The sequence below is a fragment of the Magallana gigas genome, chromosome 4 (genome assembly GCF_963853765.1).
Source record: "Magallana gigas chromosome 4, xbMagGiga1.1, whole genome shotgun sequence".
Classification (NCBI taxonomy): domain Eukaryota; kingdom Metazoa; phylum Mollusca; class Bivalvia; order Ostreida; family Ostreidae; genus Magallana; species Magallana gigas.
In genome coordinates, this window is record NC_088856.1 from 8,365,811 (window position 1) to 8,384,305 (window position 18,495).

General features: G+C 30.7%; 1 protein-coding gene across 1 annotated transcript in view; it reads left to right on the forward strand.

The window, feature by feature from the left end:
* Positions 1 to 18,240, forward strand: part of LOC136274415 (prion-like-(Q/N-rich) domain-bearing protein 25) — a 34,971-nt gene extending 16,731 nt beyond the window's left edge. Inside the window, exons 6-10 of the mRNA XM_066081163.1 lie at positions 1,247 to 1,378; positions 7,399 to 7,530; positions 11,639 to 15,356; positions 15,440 to 15,539; positions 15,732 to 18,240. Of these exons, the coding sequence (XP_065937235.1) occupies positions 1,247 to 1,378; positions 7,399 to 7,530; positions 11,639 to 11,814 (440 nt within the window). The 3' untranslated portion in view covers positions 11,815 to 15,356; positions 15,440 to 15,539; positions 15,732 to 18,240. The remainder of the gene's footprint in view (positions 1 to 1,246; positions 1,379 to 7,398; positions 7,531 to 11,638; positions 15,357 to 15,439; positions 15,540 to 15,731) is intronic.
* Positions 18,241 to 18,495: the final 255 nt, after the last annotated feature.

The window sequence follows — 18,495 nt, forward strand, 5'->3', positions numbered from 1 at the left end:
AGTCTACTCGTATCATTAAATAATATCAGACGACACACATTTCCCTTTAGAAAAGTTCAGAGAAGCCATCAATTTTGACTAATTACTAAATTTTGTCAGCACGTAATAATTCTAAACTTGCACATAGTCTTCAAAAATTTATAAAGATTTAAATAAAGAAGTTATCCCATAGAAAAGGTTACGTGTTTTGTAGGCGGGTTCGGTTTTTAAAAAAATTATACAATTCCTGATATGAATCATGAGTACATACTGTTTATAACAATGCTTGCTACCCTTCGAAAATTTAACTCGCCATTAAACATCTCATTTTTAAAGAATTTTTGAAATGATTACACAAACTGTGTTCGACAAATAATTTTCCTAAAACATTTTCTCCTTTCTTTTTCAAAACACGTTTTATATACAGGCTTTCAATCACAACAGGTTTTTATAACAAACGCACAACTGAAAGTTTAGTCATTATAATCGTTTGACACCATATCACATATATTTTCAACCCGCAGCGACAACGGAAGACCTACTCGTGGCTTTGCCACGAGCTCTGCTCTAGTTATGTTTAGTTATAGTGCTAGTTCAATTCATAATAACTAGATCCGTACTAGTTTTTTCGATTTCTTAAAGTAAGGAAATATTTGCATTGTTTTCATTGTATACTTAGTCTAGTAGTTTTAACAAGTAGCGATGACATTAATTCATAGATATTTTATTGAGATCTTTTAATATTTTTATGATTCGGGGAAGTAAAGTGTATACTTACTGGATTTTGTGTCGGAAATTGTACCGAATTTGCCATCGTTTCAAGGGCTGAGAGCTGTCTATACTTTCTTTTGAACGACGTTGTTATTTGTTTTAGGTTATTAATAATTGGATAAATTATAAAACAAAAAGCCGTTTTGTACTCAACAGAAGGCATGTGTTACTCTATGTAGTTTTTGGTTTGTTTGGTTTTTTTTCTCTCTCTCCTTTTTTGTTTTGATTTCCTTTTGCTACTTTAACTTTACACGTTTTTAGAAAGAGTCTAAATTAATTCGTTTATTAAAAAAGCCCAATTTTGGGAGTTTACTTTGTTGTAAACATGCGATATTAAATAATGAAATTAACCGTACTTAAATGATTAATCCGCATTCGTGTCAGTAGGTAATTTGATGTGTTAATATTTTTTTTCTTTTGATACTCTTATACGTTTAATGGTAAAACAAACACCTTTATTATTTTTGTTCAATCTGTCTGTTTGCTTCTTTTACAGGGAACATTGCCGTCGGTGACTCATGCGTACACGATAGGCAATGCACAGGAACTGCATATGCAAATTCATGTAGATCTAGGAAGTGTACATGCCAATCAGGATACGTGTTGAATGGCAACAACTGCTATGAAGGTAAGCAACTGACACACAATAGTTGGATATATTAGCTGAGTTGCATTTTTCAAGTACATTGATATTATTATGATATTACCAACATTAAAAGAAGACATATCTTATTTATACAATATTGTATGCTATTTTGTTTAGAATTTACTGCAATATTATCGAAGAAAATTATATTGTGCAACAGAATTAAAGATGTGAATACATGTTCAATTGGAATTCCCAAGGATAAATTTGGAGAGACGTCTGTTACTGAATGTGTCAGTAGATGTCCTCTGTAATACGTCCTGAACCCATAGCATACCAGAAACACTTTCTAAATTTGTATGTTTCAAGAGTAACACTTAACCTAGGTGATTGACTGATCATATCAGCAAATATTTATGCTTATGATACATATTAAGAGCCATTCTCTGTAAGCATTTAAACTTTTCCGGCACGCATAGAAACGGATTTTGCCTAAAATTTTCCAGAATGTAGGCCTTATTAAACTATCTAAAATGCACATGCCAAATTGTCTATATACTGACCAGTTTCCATTGAAAACTCGACCCAAAGTTCATTTGTTATCAAAATAGGCAATTTTTACTGCAGTGTTATAAAAAAAAAAATGCGACAAGCTCAATGTTTAACAAGCACAGAATTAAAATCACCAATCCTATCCTTCATCTATCTAAAAATGTAAAAAACTTGTTGGGGAAGCTATTTTTATTGTTGTGAAATATTAAGTTAAAAAATGATTACATTTTTTTGAAAATGAATCATCGCCCTTTGCAATTTAGAACTCTTTTGTGCCGAGAGTTCAAAAAAGAGAAGTGTTGAAACAGCATGTCAACAAAGTGTTTTTTCCCCAAAATCTTGAAGATGTTATCCTTTTTTCTGTTAAGACCCATATATATTGTCACTACACATCTAACATGAACCTCTATAAGTGTTTCTGAAATCCCATCCAATGCTTATCATGTTAATGTAGTGCAATTTGATTTAATGGATCTTTGTTACTTCAGGTATGTTATGCATATGAATTACTGAGGAAAATCATAAATTATAAATAAAAATACCAGTTTTTTAATTACAATACTACTGGAACGTGTTTTTACATGCATGTGTTATTAATGTTTCTTTTAATCTAAAATATATGAGTTGTTACCCCTTTAGCACCTTCAATCCCTGCATGAAAACAAACAAGAAAATCAATACACACAAGAAAACCAAACTAATTATATCTGTAAGCAAAGAAAAAATTGTGCAAAGATATAGCTATCATTATACATATTCTGGTATTCTATTATTAATATGAAAATTACCCCCTCCCTCACCTCAACAGCTTGGAAAATTCACACAAAATCACATATGTATTATTTGAAAGTTAGAAAATTGATTGTTAAAACAAAACACTTTTCACAAATGCTTATATGTACATGTATTCATTTTTAAAATACATGTATTACAACTGTTTGTTGCATGTACATTAATGTAGAATGCATTCATATACATAGGGAATACGATAAACAGTCAGAGGTAGTTTCTAAATTTTTGGAGTAGAGAATTTTGTTACTTTCTTATAAGTTTCCTGCTAGCTATTAAGAAAGTTGAAACATGTTACCAAACTAACTATTCTACTGTTTGAGGGGATTATTTTTCCAAGCATACTCACATCAATGAATAAAAATGCATGTAGGTATAATGTACGTATTGAAAGGTATTGTTTTAAATTGGCTTGTGTTTACTGATCTTTATGCCAGTAATTGTCATTGGGATATAGGAATGGGACTGAAAATATCAGATTCGCATATCTTTTAACTTTTTATTTCTTCAAAAATGTGAGTATTAATAATTTGCCATTACATGCACTGATCTATAGGGGTATCGGGAGTCAGTGTCACTTCCCCTGTTGTATTTACAATTACAAATTTCATAAAGAGAACTATAAAATGACAATGAATCCAGCCTAACCAGGAAAACACTTACAAATCATGTTTATTAAAATGTATTGTGGGGTCCATTGTATTATGATAGGAGTTACCTTAATTTACTTTTATTATCTATTGAAGTTAATTCACATACCTTAAGATTTATAATTATTATAAAATTTTAAAATCAGTATCAAATTTAATGACATTTGGGATAAGTAATGAATTTATACCTTATTTAATGAAAGTAATTTTTTTTCTGCTGAGAAATTTTATTTCATGCATAACTCCTAAGCTGAGTTCTATATAAATGAGCAATTCTGATTAAGCCAAAATTATTAATTTGTATGAAACAAATTAAATATTATGCATTAGGAATGTAAACCTAACCTTAAATACATACTTGCTATTTGGATGAACATGTTTAAAAATTCTCTGCATTGGTAAATTGCAGGAATGGTATTTTTGTAAATAATGCATGTAAATTAATAGTTATAACATCATATCGGGTACTTATATAATATAGATTGTGAAGTTTTAAAGAAGATAATTTGAAAACTTCTGATCATTGATTACAGTTTAACAGGAAATATGGAATTAGCAGCAATGCAAATACTTTGATCTAAGAGGAGTAGAGTATTTCAAATACAGTTCTATTACAAGGACTTATTTGGTATTACATGTATATATTTGGTAACTGAAAAATAACCTTGTATGCTGAGTAACAGTTTCCAGATAAATTTTTAAGACTTCTTTAGACCTTTTCTTCAAACTGCATGGTTAAAGGCATATGGGTTCATACATGAATAAAAAAAATCAAGTTATTTGAATGAGTGAATAGGGATTTTAAGCAATGGAGAAATGGAAACTACAACAAATGGGATTCTGACCAGCATATTTATAATTAGAAGTACTTTTATTTTGCAGCTAAGAAAAATGTAAGCATTCATGAACATAGTATATATTTAATCAACACATGGATCATTACTCACAAGTATAGTTGCATGGTAATATTTTCAAATATAAATGAACAGTTGATTTTAAAATGTTAATAATTTCAGCATTCTCATCTTTATGCATTTTTTTATTCATTAAAGTTATATTAATAAATGAAATAATTTATGAGTGCTGCAACAATTACTTGAGGGATTAAAAAAGAAGACGACAAAGGATATCATGATTTATAAGAATACTATTTATAACTGGTATGAGTAATAATTACCATGATCATATTTTTCGATACCTTAATCATTAAATTATTTGAATGAAATTTTTCGCACTAAATGAATACATTTACATGTAGCATTATGATCTTTCTTACCATATAATACAATTTTACCAAAGCATTCAGGTTTGCAAACAAGAGGCCTGGGGGCCTCATGGCTCATGGCTCACCTAATCAACTGTAGCCATAACTCTGATGAAATGAGAACACTGTATATTGACAAGTTAGTAATTAAAGTAATTCTTGTTTAGAAAAGATCTTAGATTTTTTCTGCGCATATTCTCATTGTAAACGTCAATTTCTTTTTACGAGAAGTATATTTTGAATTTTCTCTTTTTATTTCTATGTAAAAAATCACCCCCTCTGATTGTGGGCTCACCCTACTCCTAGGAATCATAATTTGAACAACTTGAGTCTACGCTACGCAAGGATGCTTCCACACAAGTTTAAGCTTTTTTGGCCAAATGATTTTTGAGAAGATTTTTAAAGAATGCCAACACATTTTTAATAATTATAAATAAGGGTCGTGCTATGAATGTGACATATAGTCATTTGTTTGTGTGTTCATTCATCCATCCAAACATCTGTCCATCTAATGAAGGTCATATCAGATTACTCTAAAACAAATTCTAAGCATATACACCCTCCTTTAAGCTCTGTCTTGCTCATACTTTTCATAAACAGAACATTTTATGTAAAAAGTTTGCAGTGACCTTGAACCAATTTCAAAGTCAAATGTTAAGATTATAGCAAATGTTTAGTCCTTTATCACTTCCCCCTGAAAGTTCTATTCTAACAAATTTGAATCCCCTAAACTTCTGGATGATTTGTGCTAGGATTGGTTAGAATTGGCTTAATGGTTCTGGAGAAAAAACTAAATAGGTGGAAAGTTACCAGATGGACGGACAGACAGAGACGGATGCCCTCCAAAAAGCTTTAAGCTCAGATGAGCTAGTAACATAAGTTTGATAAAATCTGCTTTCCTTTTATTCATCAAAATTTGGTAATCGTTACATAATGAAATGAGATACAAAGACATAAACTGTCTATTATTCATAGAATTGAACGAAATTGTTTATCATGTTTCCATGGTAACGACTGTTTATATATCTTACCTAGATTCGATAATTTGTAAACCAATATTTCAAACACTCTCAATGTATTGCATATCTAAATATTCACATATTTTTTTTCTCAAAAGGAAATAATTTACACATATTTATGAACCATAGCAAGGGTTTTATGAAGTTTGAAAGTTGTAAAATATACACTTTTGTTTCCGTGGAAACAACAATTTTGAGGTAACTTCCCCATCATGTTTTGATTGTTTCTGATAACAGATGAACCCAGTCAGTTCAGGATTGATGTCGGTTTGCATAAACCTGTCCGCAAGAATTTTAACTTTTTAGGAACAGTTTACAGAGTTAAATATTCCTAGACCTAAAATATTCCTAGAATTAACATCGCCGTGTATCGTTTAAAAGTTTCCGATATTCTTTTAAATGCACTTTGTTTTTTAATCCCTATATTTGACTATTGACGTTTCTACCAACCTAAAAAGTTTAAAAAGTTTAAATACAGTACTTTCAAATTGTTAAACTCAATAATGTCAGTCTATTTTTGACATACTTATGGTATTTCAATCCGAATATCTTGGAGAAGACAAATACAACCCTCAACTATAGGTTGTAGGTTGGCTCTATTGCAACCGGCAGTTGAATAATATCAATTTGAAATGCAATAAATGATAATGCGATGATAATGCGATCCTTACCTTTAGGCTAAAAGTCATCCAGTTAAATATTCTGCCTCAGTGATATCAAGTATGGTATACTTGTGAATAATAAAATTAAAACTTATTCATGTTTATAGCAGAATTTTTGAAAGAATACGTTTTTATAAAAAAAAAAAGATTAAATATTTGTTATACATGAAATCATTATGACATGTTAAGCTTAAGCAAAGAGATGGGTATAATGAACGTTACTTAAATTAAAAACATATGATGAGCATATGTCTGGAAAAAAACCGACATATGTCAATAATATGTCCAATATTCGTTTAACACATGATTTCCACCAACATGATTAGGTTCAATGCATATTTCTCAAGCAAATGTTCATCATATTTTCAACAAAACTATGAAAATTATTATGTTAAATGTATGTTAACGTATTTTCAACGTATTATGTTTAAAACATGTCTTGAACACATGTTGCCGTAGACCCCTTCAACATAAATTTGGAACTGCTTTTTGTAGGACAAATTGAAAACGTTTTGTGAAATATGACGTAACATCAATTGTTCTTATTTACGTACATGTACTATCTTATCTTAAACTCCCACAAAATGCATCAATTTTCCTTGCAAAATAGCAGTACCACTGTTATCTTGAAAGAGTTCATTTTACATGTGTATAAGAATACACGAAAATTATGAAGTATGATGCAATTTTTCAAAATGAGATGTTAAATGCATTAATTTATTCATTATCTTATTATTAAATTCATATTTTTATATATTTATTCATTTTGCAAAATCCCTAAAAATGTTTAGCATTAATTGAAAGCTTTTGAAAAAATAACCTCGGTGGTCATGTTTGTAACTAAACTTCTATGTAAAGTATTGAATTTTAAATAAATTAAACATTGATTTATTGCATTTTTTAAGAAGTAACATTTTTAGTGTATGATTTTTCGTAAGCATGACTTATTCAACATTTAAGATGGCATTACTTAAAAAAATGTTTTCAAATTTCAATCAAAGATATACCTTCTGTAAGTGGGTCATTTGATTTATAAACATTTCCCTCGTGCCATTTTAATAAATGGAATACTATAACAAACACTTTGAATGTGTTTAATATTTTTTTTTCTCCTCTCCTTTCAAAGGGAACATTGCTGTTGATAATTTATGTTCCTACGATTGGCAATGCAATGGAACCCAGCTCGCAGATTCTTGTAAATCTGGTGTGTGTACATGTAAATCAGGATACATGTCCATTGACAACAACTGTTATCAAGGTAAACAAATTGGTTAGCATCATATTTAACAATTCTTCCATACAGTACTGAACAGACCCATTCTAACGGAGAGCAGAACTGATCCCGTGTAAACAAAAGCTGAGACAGAGCAAACCCAAGGCAAGCAAAGAGAGCAGACACTGGTACTGGTACAACTAATGAACTAGTCAATCAAGATATCGAGTTGACAAATCAGTGTGTTGCTGAATCAGATCTTTAGTTAAACACGTTGACCAATAAAAGCGCCAACCAATCAGATCTCCAGTTGACAACTTATTTGTATTCTAATCATCGTGCAGCGGAAATCGTTGTAACAATTAATATTGTACCATTAACAAGTAGACATTTAAATGTTTACAAACACTGTACGTACAAGTATATATAGATACTCATTATGTATTTTTAATAAATTAAGTTACCAGTTTATTTCTATTTGGTTAAGTTTCATCATGGCGTAGATAAATGTTAGTCTGTTAACAAAAAAATAAGTTATTAATTTTGAAGATCGTTTTGACGAGTATTGGTCGCGGGGTAAATAACATTTGCGATGTCATCGACAACATCTGACAAATCTACTCAAACAAATGTGACAAGAGATATACGTCAACAATCAACATATCATTCATAATGTAGTTGACACTGTCCACCCCTTGTTTACTGCGAATGGTCACTTATTTAAGTACCTAAACTTGATTTATACATAAGTATGTGGAATTATTGTTATAAAAAAGTGAGATAATCTGACAATCACAATTTACACAATTCACTGGTTCAACTGTTCAGAAAAGTCACATCCCAATATGAATCAGCACAAAAATACTTGTTTTCCCCTGAACTGAAATGTCACACTTTCATTGGTTTAAACATAGCATGTGACTGACTCATACATCTCTCTGATATATTTATGAACACTGAAATTAAAAATTATTTATGCTTAAAACAGAATGTTATAACATGGCAGCTGTCATCCCGTAGTTATTTTCCCACATGCTTTGATTGTTTACGTTGCGGCCACTTTGCTTACCGACATTCATTTACTTGCTTATAGTTCCGTATTCTACTATAATAACGTAGTTCATTTCGGTGGAGAATTTCAATTTACTTTTTATCTCGATTATTAAATACTTGTACGTTATTATTTTTGCGCTTGATAATTGACTTTAAATTGTTTTACTTATGTGTAATATCTTCTCGTTGAATGTTACGATATTTATGGGATGAGGATTAAATATGATTGGATAATCAATGCAAATAACGTATTGAATTGTAATAAGTTATCTTCTTTTGATACTCTATTAATACCTGGACGCTGAGAAACGAGCGTCCTTTCCTTTTTCGTTTGTTTACGGAACTTACACAGAAGATTTTAACAGAGTTCAAGGTGTGCACTATTTCAGTATCTGAGTCGCTGAAATGCATTAACAGATTGAATCAGTTATTATGTTTAGTTATAGTGCTTGTTCAATTCTTAATAACTAGATCCGTACTAGTTATTTCGATTTCTTTAAGTAAAGAAATATTTTGGTATCATTGTGCAGCGAAAATTGTCGTTTACAATTAATGTTGTACAATTAACATGTATAGACATTTCAATGTTTACATACGCTGTAAATACACATACATATATACACTACATGTATTTTTAATAAATTAATAATTGTTAAGTAATATTTTCATTGCATTGAGTTTCAACATTGCGACGGTAAATCTTCTTGTAAATACATGTGTTTATGAATCTTTAAACACAGAAATAAATTGCAAAAATTAATATATTCAAAGATCTCTTTGGCGGGTATTGGCCGCGGGGTTAATGAAATTTGGGATGCCGTTGACAACATCTGGACAATCCTACGTACTCAAATAAATGTCACAAGAGATATACGTCAATAATCAACATATCGTCAATAGTGTACACTGTAGTTGACACTGTCCATCCCAAGTTTACTGCGAATTGTAACTTATTAAGTACATTAACTTAATTTATACAATAGTATGTGGAATTATTGTTATAAGAGAGTGATATAATCTGACAAGCACACTGGTTCAGCTGTTCAGCAACTTCAAATCCCAATATGAATCAGCACAAAAATATTTGTTTTCCCGTGGACTGAATTGTCACACTTTCATTGGTTTAAACACAGCACGTGGCTACTCCATACATCTCTATGTTAGTTCGGTGAGAATTAATATTAGGGATTATTATGCCTCCCGTTAGTTTGTCGCTATATATTTAATACTCATCTATTTTAGCATACTATACAAAGGGTTTATATAGTGTAAGCGTACTATGCTGCAATAGAGCACGGCAAATATTTCAATGAACATCTTACGAGCGCCGACAGTGGGGTCCGAGCTTACGACATTAAAATCGTATTTAAAAGGGGAGATTGATAGATTGATAGTTTTGAAGAGTTTAGATAAGTAAAATTGGACCACATGTTAAGCATCTTATACATGATGGCTTTGCGTATATCAACACTGCATGGCTAGTTGTGAAAAAATATGTCGCTTGATAGTTCTCGGGAAAACAAAAAACTTGCTGTCTATGAGATTGATTAACCCAATATATTTGTGTAGTCAGTCAGTAACAAACCTAATAAGTAATAATTGGCTTCAGTTGATTTGGTGCCTGCAAACACCACATGCCTTCAAATTCAAATTCAAAAATAAAAGTTCGCAGTTATCCTTGCACTTGGGAAGGGGGTGTAGTCACCAATCAACTTTAATAATGTATAATGATAAAAGCCTTGGTATGACAGATGTGGAATGTTGAGCGTTGTTATATAAAATAATATAATTTATACAGTTAAGACTGCCTTAACGAGAATCTGCATTAAGCGACTCTCTCTCTCTTTCTCTCTCTTTCTCTCTCTCTTTCTCTCTCTCTCTCTCTCTCTCTCTCTCTCTTCCGCGATTATATTAAGTCCTACCCAATTCCATGTTCTATGTAAACACCTTCAGTAAATTTAAAATCATATTGAATTTATTTAAAACATGATAAACACAAAAAATCCATTTATTCTCGAAATTTATATATGATTCTATCCTTCTTGATAATTTTTCAAACTTTCTCTAAATTTTTATGACATTGTATCTTATTTGTAAATATGTATATATTGCCCCTATTAATACCGTAACGTTGAAGATCTAAGTAAAAAAATGATTTAATCTAAATTCATGAGTCCCTCCCCCGATTTTTGTTGCATGTTGTGAATAAGAAAGTGTTGAATTTTTGTAAGAAAAACCTTATCACGAATCCATGAAATAAATAAGAGATAAAATAAACCTGATCAAAAAAAACTTAATAAATTACAAAAGATTTCAAGGTGTGTAATGTTTACCAGCTGTAAAAACATAAACGCACCGTTATATTCTATTTCTTGCGAATATAAACATTCTGAGTTACTTTTATGGTGTCCTTTACATCTATATATATTACAGTACAGTAACTCTTTACGAAAATCTTCTTTATTGAAAGAATTTAAAAATTAGGTAAATTGAAATCTTTTTTTTCCATAAAAAAGGTATTATAATAAACTCTTGGTAGAATTTAGAGCTTTGGGAATGATCAATAAAGCTCCTGGTGTAAGTCTTGGACTTGAACTGTGTTTAATGACCCTTGTAATTAGGTTACTTTCAATCTGTTTTTCTTACAGTCTAGAACGTACGTATAAAATAGTTTTTTTTATGGAAACTGATATGCATAGTTTTTATGCTGTTTTTTAAACCTTCTTGAAAATTGTCATCAAAGAAAGTACAATCAGCTTATTGACTGTAACATGAGATGCAGGCTGGCTTGAATATTAATCATATTGCAGTCTTCAAAAACAAATAAACCTTTTCATAAAGGAGATTGGTTCAAGGTTAGTGTGCTGGTCACTTCCAGCTGACAAATTTCCTACTGACATTATGGTGTGTGATTTTAAATTATATTCCTTGTTAGCAGTCATACTTTTTCAATAGAATGCTTTATCTTTGATTAGCTCTTTGACATTTTACATTTTTTAAAATTAAACACTAATGATCATGTTAACATTATAAGTAAGTTTCTATCAATAAATTAGAATATAAATCTATATATAAATGCATATAATTTTTATCATCCAAGAAAATATAACTGTTGGTGGATTCTGCAGTCATGACACCCAATGCACTGGAAGTGAACATGCTAGATTATGCCAACATTCAAAATGCATATGTTCAAATGGATACATTATGATTGATTTTGAGTGCAAAAGAGGTATGTTATTTAACATATTAGAGAAATGGTTTATTCTTTTTTGAACAGCTTTATAAAATTGAACAACTTTTGTTGGTAACAGATAATAATTTTGTTTGAACATGGTTAATTTTATTTTTTGTCTGAGTTCTAAGGTAATCAGATCACATTTCTGATTCTCTATAAGTATACAGTTCGGTGCCCATGCATTGTTACCAATTTGTTTTAATATAAAAGAGACTCGGGGTAGACAAATATATGTACCATAAGAAGCATTAATCGTTTTATCAACACTTTCTGCAAATGTATATGTATAATTACATACGTATATTCTTATATCTTTAACAAAAAGAACATTTTGAATGTCCTGTTTCTAATATACCAGCACAGTTTTACAAAATCATGTGCAAAGGATTAAGAGAAGTTGTGCAGACAAATATTTTAGTACTATATTCAATATTTCGCGAAAGTTCTAAGTTTGAATGGGTCGAAATTCCAATTACCTATTTTCTAGTAATATGCACATCTGCATGTTTTTTTTTTCTAAATACTTACAACGTTTTACGAAAAGCGGTTTTAGAGGAGTTTCGCTGACAAACAGGTCATTACTACATGTAATCAATACAGTAAAACTCCTTTAGTACGAACACGGATAGAGCGAAATCTCGGATATAGAGATGTTTTGGTGAGTCCCCGGTAACAATCTTAACACATCTTTGCAAAATTTTACGGTTATAACGAATACGGATATAACGAATTTACGGATATATCGAACTGATTTTGAGTCCCGTAGAGGTGAATAATAACGAAATTTAAACACTTTTATAACGCTTTTATTACATTTTAAAAAAAGTTTGCACTACCATTTTACATAGTAGTTTGAATAAATTATTTCGGATATAGCGAGGTAAATCAAATGATCCCTACAACTTCGCTATAACCGAGTATTACTGTTTTTGGATAAAATTCTATATTCCAAGGGCCAACATATTCAAGAAAATGATGGAGTCCGATTATTAAGGAAATATGCACATCTAAACATTGTGTTTTAAATGCCTGAACACTTCACCATATTTTGGGCAGCAAACTCAGAACACATCTATGCACTTGACTGTATAACATGTCATAACTTGTGCATTTATTGAATGATTACGAAAGTAAAGTTCCATGTATTCCTTGGATCAAATTCAAATGTTGTTTATATAAAACAATAAATCAGCAAAACGCAACTCCAAGTGTACCGATGAATGCAAGAGTATGCAACCCTTCGGTGTACAAAACATTGGTTTTATTTGCGATTGGCTTTCCATTAACATTTTTTGAAAATCTAAACCAGCAAAAATCTGCTATGGGGAAAATCGACTATCTCCTAAAGCGAGGATCAATTTAATGTTCCAAAGTGCAGATTAGATTTACAAAAAAATCATTTCTACCAAACTAACTGTAGAAGCCAGAACAGTCATCTCAATTTGTTTAGCAAACACATGCATAATGTTACGAAACCTCATATCTATTTGTCTTATGGTAAACGTTGTACCAATATAATTCATACAAAGCTGAGATCGACATAACCGTGTATTAAATTATGATTATTGTACACGTAATTTTATAAATAATCCGTCGTGTCTATGTGGTAAAGGAAATGTGTACTGTAAACAGGGTCATTTTCGCCCAGTGTTATTTTCGCCCTTTAACAATTGCAAACGCTTTCGCCTCGTCTTAAATTCGTCCAAATGCAGTTATGTAACAAAGATATAATTTGCAATATAGAACTCGCCCAGTCTTAAATTCGCCCTCTGACAACAAGGGTGAAAGAGGCGAAAAGAAAACGTGGGCGAATACTTCTCTGTATACAGTATCATTTTTTCTGAGATCTCTAAGCAAAAGCAACTTATTTGATCAATTATTATGCAAGATCTAGTCAATACTTACACTTATTTACTTTTTTATGGTAACAATAAACTATCTTTACATGTACATATCAACATACAAATCAACAAAAGAATTTTTTTCTCTTTGTTTATATCAATAATATTTTCTTTTGGTTAAAATTTATATGCACAATTATTGTTATATTTAAGTAGAGGAAATAATTAGTTGTTAAAAATTGTATCTTATACTTTTGAACAACCAATAAAAGATGTTCAAAACAATCCACTTTATAGTAGGTTTCGCGATGGGGTATGGGGGAGATTACTATATAGCCAGTTTTCCGGGAGGGGGTGCTTTTTAAATAGACAAGCTGTTATACAAAACCAAATAATTATAGTGCCTTTTCCCCAAGGCAAGTTTCCTCCCCTCCCCGACAGAAGGCCTACTACATGTAAATGTACTAACATTCCCCTTTGTTTTAATTCCGGTCTTGTTTATGGCGTATACTTTTTGGCAATGCTTAGCAATATCAGCGATAATTTTGGCTAAAACCTTGTGCCTGATTCTTTGACAAATCATGTAAATTGCAAATATTCTAAAACGTAGCATCGATACATGCCCTTTGCCATATTTATTTTTGAAATGCAGCCACACATCTGAAATACTACATGTAGGTAAGACTTAAGGAACGGTAATTTCATCGGTTTACTGAAATGTAGCTCTAAGACGTTTTAACTGTTGATATTGTGTATCGTAACGCATAAGAGCCGTTGCAAAGGTCAAACTTTAATTCAAATATAGACTATCATTTTAAAAAAAAAAAGACCTTTTAAAACGCAATGCCATTACACATAAAACGACATGTGTAATAAAATGCTATGTTTTAACGTTAAAGTTGTGTTATTTTACCTTTTTTAATATATTTTACAAAACGTCCTAGTATGTTTTCTCCTTGTCTTACATGTACAAAAGACTTACTGGTAAATGACATTTTTGTTTATCAATTATATTCATTTTGCAGAATTATAACATTACTCTCTTTAAAGTAATTCATCTCTTTGGGGGCAGACAGTCCTATGTAACCCTTTATTTTATATTTTCAGAATACAAATGTGGAGATATCATATAATTTATTCCTCACAAGGTTTTCAAAAATACAAAATAAATGTATTATGCTTTCAGCAGGAAGAATGATCTGCTTAATAAATATACATTTAGTCATGCGTTTTCTTGCAGTTGATTTATAACTTTCCAATAGGTGTCTTAAGAGAAATATATCGACAAAATTCAGGAAATTATTTTTTTTTACTTTGATTTTTATCATTTTTAGCTTATAAAATAACTGGATTGTTAGCGAATCAAAAAGTAGATCTAATCATTTAATTCATTTATTGATTGGTTGTCGGTTTAAACACAGTGTTCAAATTTAAATTGGCATAACTTAATTTTGGAGAAAAAGTGTTTTTACATGTATGTCGAAATCCTGGTCTCTTAATGACCTTAGTAATAAATGTTACAATTGTTATTTATTTGTTGACCAATCTTTCTGTGCAAAGTGACGCTGCTATTCATTCCATTTAATATTACTTTTCGCATATTTTTAATGATACATAACAGATAACATGATTGGAAAGATATTAGGAACCCTGTTTGGTGGAATACTTATTGGTGTTATCCTTACAGCGGTCATTGCGTTCTTGATGTTTAAAAAAATGCAAACCAAAATTAAACTGAGGTAAGTAGGCACGTCGATTTGCAAAATATATAGTGTATGTTTATTGTAGCAGTATAATAAATTAGAACAAACCTTTTTAAAAGAGAAGAACCCAGTGTATCTTTTGCAAATGACGTAATATACAGTTCTGCAATCATTGTTGAGCGTGAAGATATCACAGGTTCCCAGGCAAACGATAAGAAGGTAGTACATTACATTAACAAATTTAAATAATTTTTGTTCTACATTTTGACATGATATACAATTTAAGAGATAAATATTACTGAATAAGTGCTTGTGAAGATTTGTTACTGACAAACTTACAACAAATGGGGAGTATCAGTTTAGAAAAAAATGTATGTAAGCAAATCCAATGTATATTTATTTTTTTTATAGCAAAAAGTCGTAAACGAATTGCCATACGCCTGCTTAGAGAAAGGTGCAGTGTACAGCTTCGTGAACAGAAATTCAGGAACTGAACACCCGACGACAGAGGGTGTTTACAATCATCTACGTGAGCAGGAAAAACATGACAATGAACATGACGACAATTATGATCATCCGTGTGCTGCATCGTATCTCGGTACAGAGCCCAGCGTTTATAGTAACATGCCGTGAACTCGATATTGTTATAGTATATAACTGCTTGATTAACAAGAGACTATGTTTTCGAAAAAATAATAAACAGAATTCGAAGAAAGAGGTTCATTGTGCATTTTGTTGATACCCCTTATCAATGAATTTTCAGCATCCCGAAAGAACAATGAAACACTGTTTTTTTAACAATGTTCGTATGAATGGAAAAAAAATTCTACAAACTATGCAAAATTACAATCAAATGGATATTTAAAATATTATAGAGCTTATGAATACAGGATTTTATGGTTATCTACGATGGAAGATCATCGCAAAACCTAGCCCAGATGGACAGTTTGCATTTTATGTACCTTTTCCTGTTTAATAGTTTTTGCGAAGAGTTTTCGTTATGATTTTCGAACTTCGTTGAGTATTTCCCAACAATTTGTAATGCATACATGTATGTCACATTCCTTTTGCATGTCTTTGGTTTTTATCATTGTTTTAACTAATTAATATTTAAGTCTTTCCACCTTTCAGGTGAAAGACCTTTTGTATATCTTAAGTTTTTTATTATTGTTTTTCTTCTCTTTTCTTTCAAGGGATAGCTTTTTTTATTTCTAGAGATATTGAAACAACTTTTTCTTTATGTTATTGATTATTAAAAGTTATGGTACCAAATGACCCTTTGCTTGATAACTCCTAGAACTTACAATGTTATTGCTCTTGTGTACTAAAAGTATGTTATCGCTACTCTGAAACCAAAAGAGATAGAGACTTGAAACGTTTACCAATGTCTTCAGTACACTTAGAGGGTTCTTCAATCTACTCATACCTAAAGGATCTGAGCCCCCCCCCCCCACCTTCTAGTAGTTACAGCCCCCGAAAGTATTTTAATTTCTATAAAATTACTTTCAACTTTTTTAAAATTTTTATTCATACAGATTTCGAACCACTTGGAATGGAAGCGTCTACCTTGGTCAAACAAAATGACATAAAGGTCAAAGGTCAAGGTCATTTGGAAATCTGTTAATTAATGATTTTTTTTAGATCTCTTTTGTTTAGGGTGGTAGGGAAAATCTTTTTTCTGGATGTAGTAGGACATCTTAATACATTTTAAAATATAGCCCGTTGGCTCCTACCTTAAAACAATCAAAACAAAATCATTCATTGTTAGAGAGAGAGAGAGAGAGAGAGAGAGAGAGGGAAGAGAGAGAGAGCGATATATGGTTATTTTTAACATGTAGGGTTATTGCTTGAAAACCTAAATATTGTTCAACTCTTGGGTCTAAAAAGGATAAGAAATGAAGATTCCCATTTCTGATAGAAACCATCGGTCTGCAATTTTTTTTTTACCCATGTTGATATATGTTTTGATAAATATGAATTTTTTTGAGAGTTTTCATTAATTTGATATTTTTTCCTGATGAGAAAAGATTTTTTATCAAGAAGACAAAATAAATTGCTGCAGAACTATAATCGTGCTGGTTAAACGGTTAATATAATTTTTATGTAAAATGCATTGCATGTCTTCCTGCTAACATTATTAACACATTTAACATTGAATTCGGCTATAACATCTTTTAATACTTTTCCGCTGCTCCAATCGAAGTACATGTAATCTTGCTTCTCTGCGACAAGACATTTTTTTGGGGGGGAAGGGAGGGGGCATTCCTCTTTGCATTTAATGGTCTACCCCATTCCTGAAAAGTCTTGATAACTGATCTACATGTAGATTCTGGCTCTCCCAACATTCTTGATATCTAAAAAATCCTTCATCCATCATTTTGAAAATTATAACTACTTATTTCTTGTCCAGTGACAATTCTTTACACATACGACCCATCTTTAATTGCATTAAAATCCTACGACACCATTTTTTTTTTTTGCAGACGTATTCATATATCCCATTCATCTAGGGATTTTTACTCATTTCGGGGATCGTCTGACTCTCAAGATTATATTGCATCAAGTATTAGCACCATCGTTAAACTGCAGATGCGTAGAACATTACTAAATCTAACAATGCCATAAACTGTTCGTGAACTTAGTAAATTCTCTCTATACATTTAAAGGATAAAAAAAATTGAAACTCCAGAGAAATATATATTAAAAATGGATACAAAGATACGATAGTAAAGTCATGGCATCTGATAATTAATTTGGTTTTATATCTTATATGTACAAGGTCGCCGAATACAATCCTGCATACCATAGACAATTTTATGTTTTAAATATTATTAAGAAACCGAATAATTTGATTGGTAAAAAATGTTTTACAAATTTACTTTTTGAACAATAAAAAGACAGACATGATAACATAATAAGAAGTCAGAGGTTTTATTATATGTGCAATCAAAGCTACATGAAAAACAACTTTCATTTTGAAATGTCTATTTTATAAGAAATAATGTTATAAGACATTTGGTGTTTTTACTATGTAAAACCTAATGCGTTAAAATATGTTTTGTTACTAAATGTAGCAAAATCTCATATTACAGTCGTATTATATATATATATATATATATATATATATATATATATATATATTTATATGAGATAAGATAAGATATTCTTTATTTCC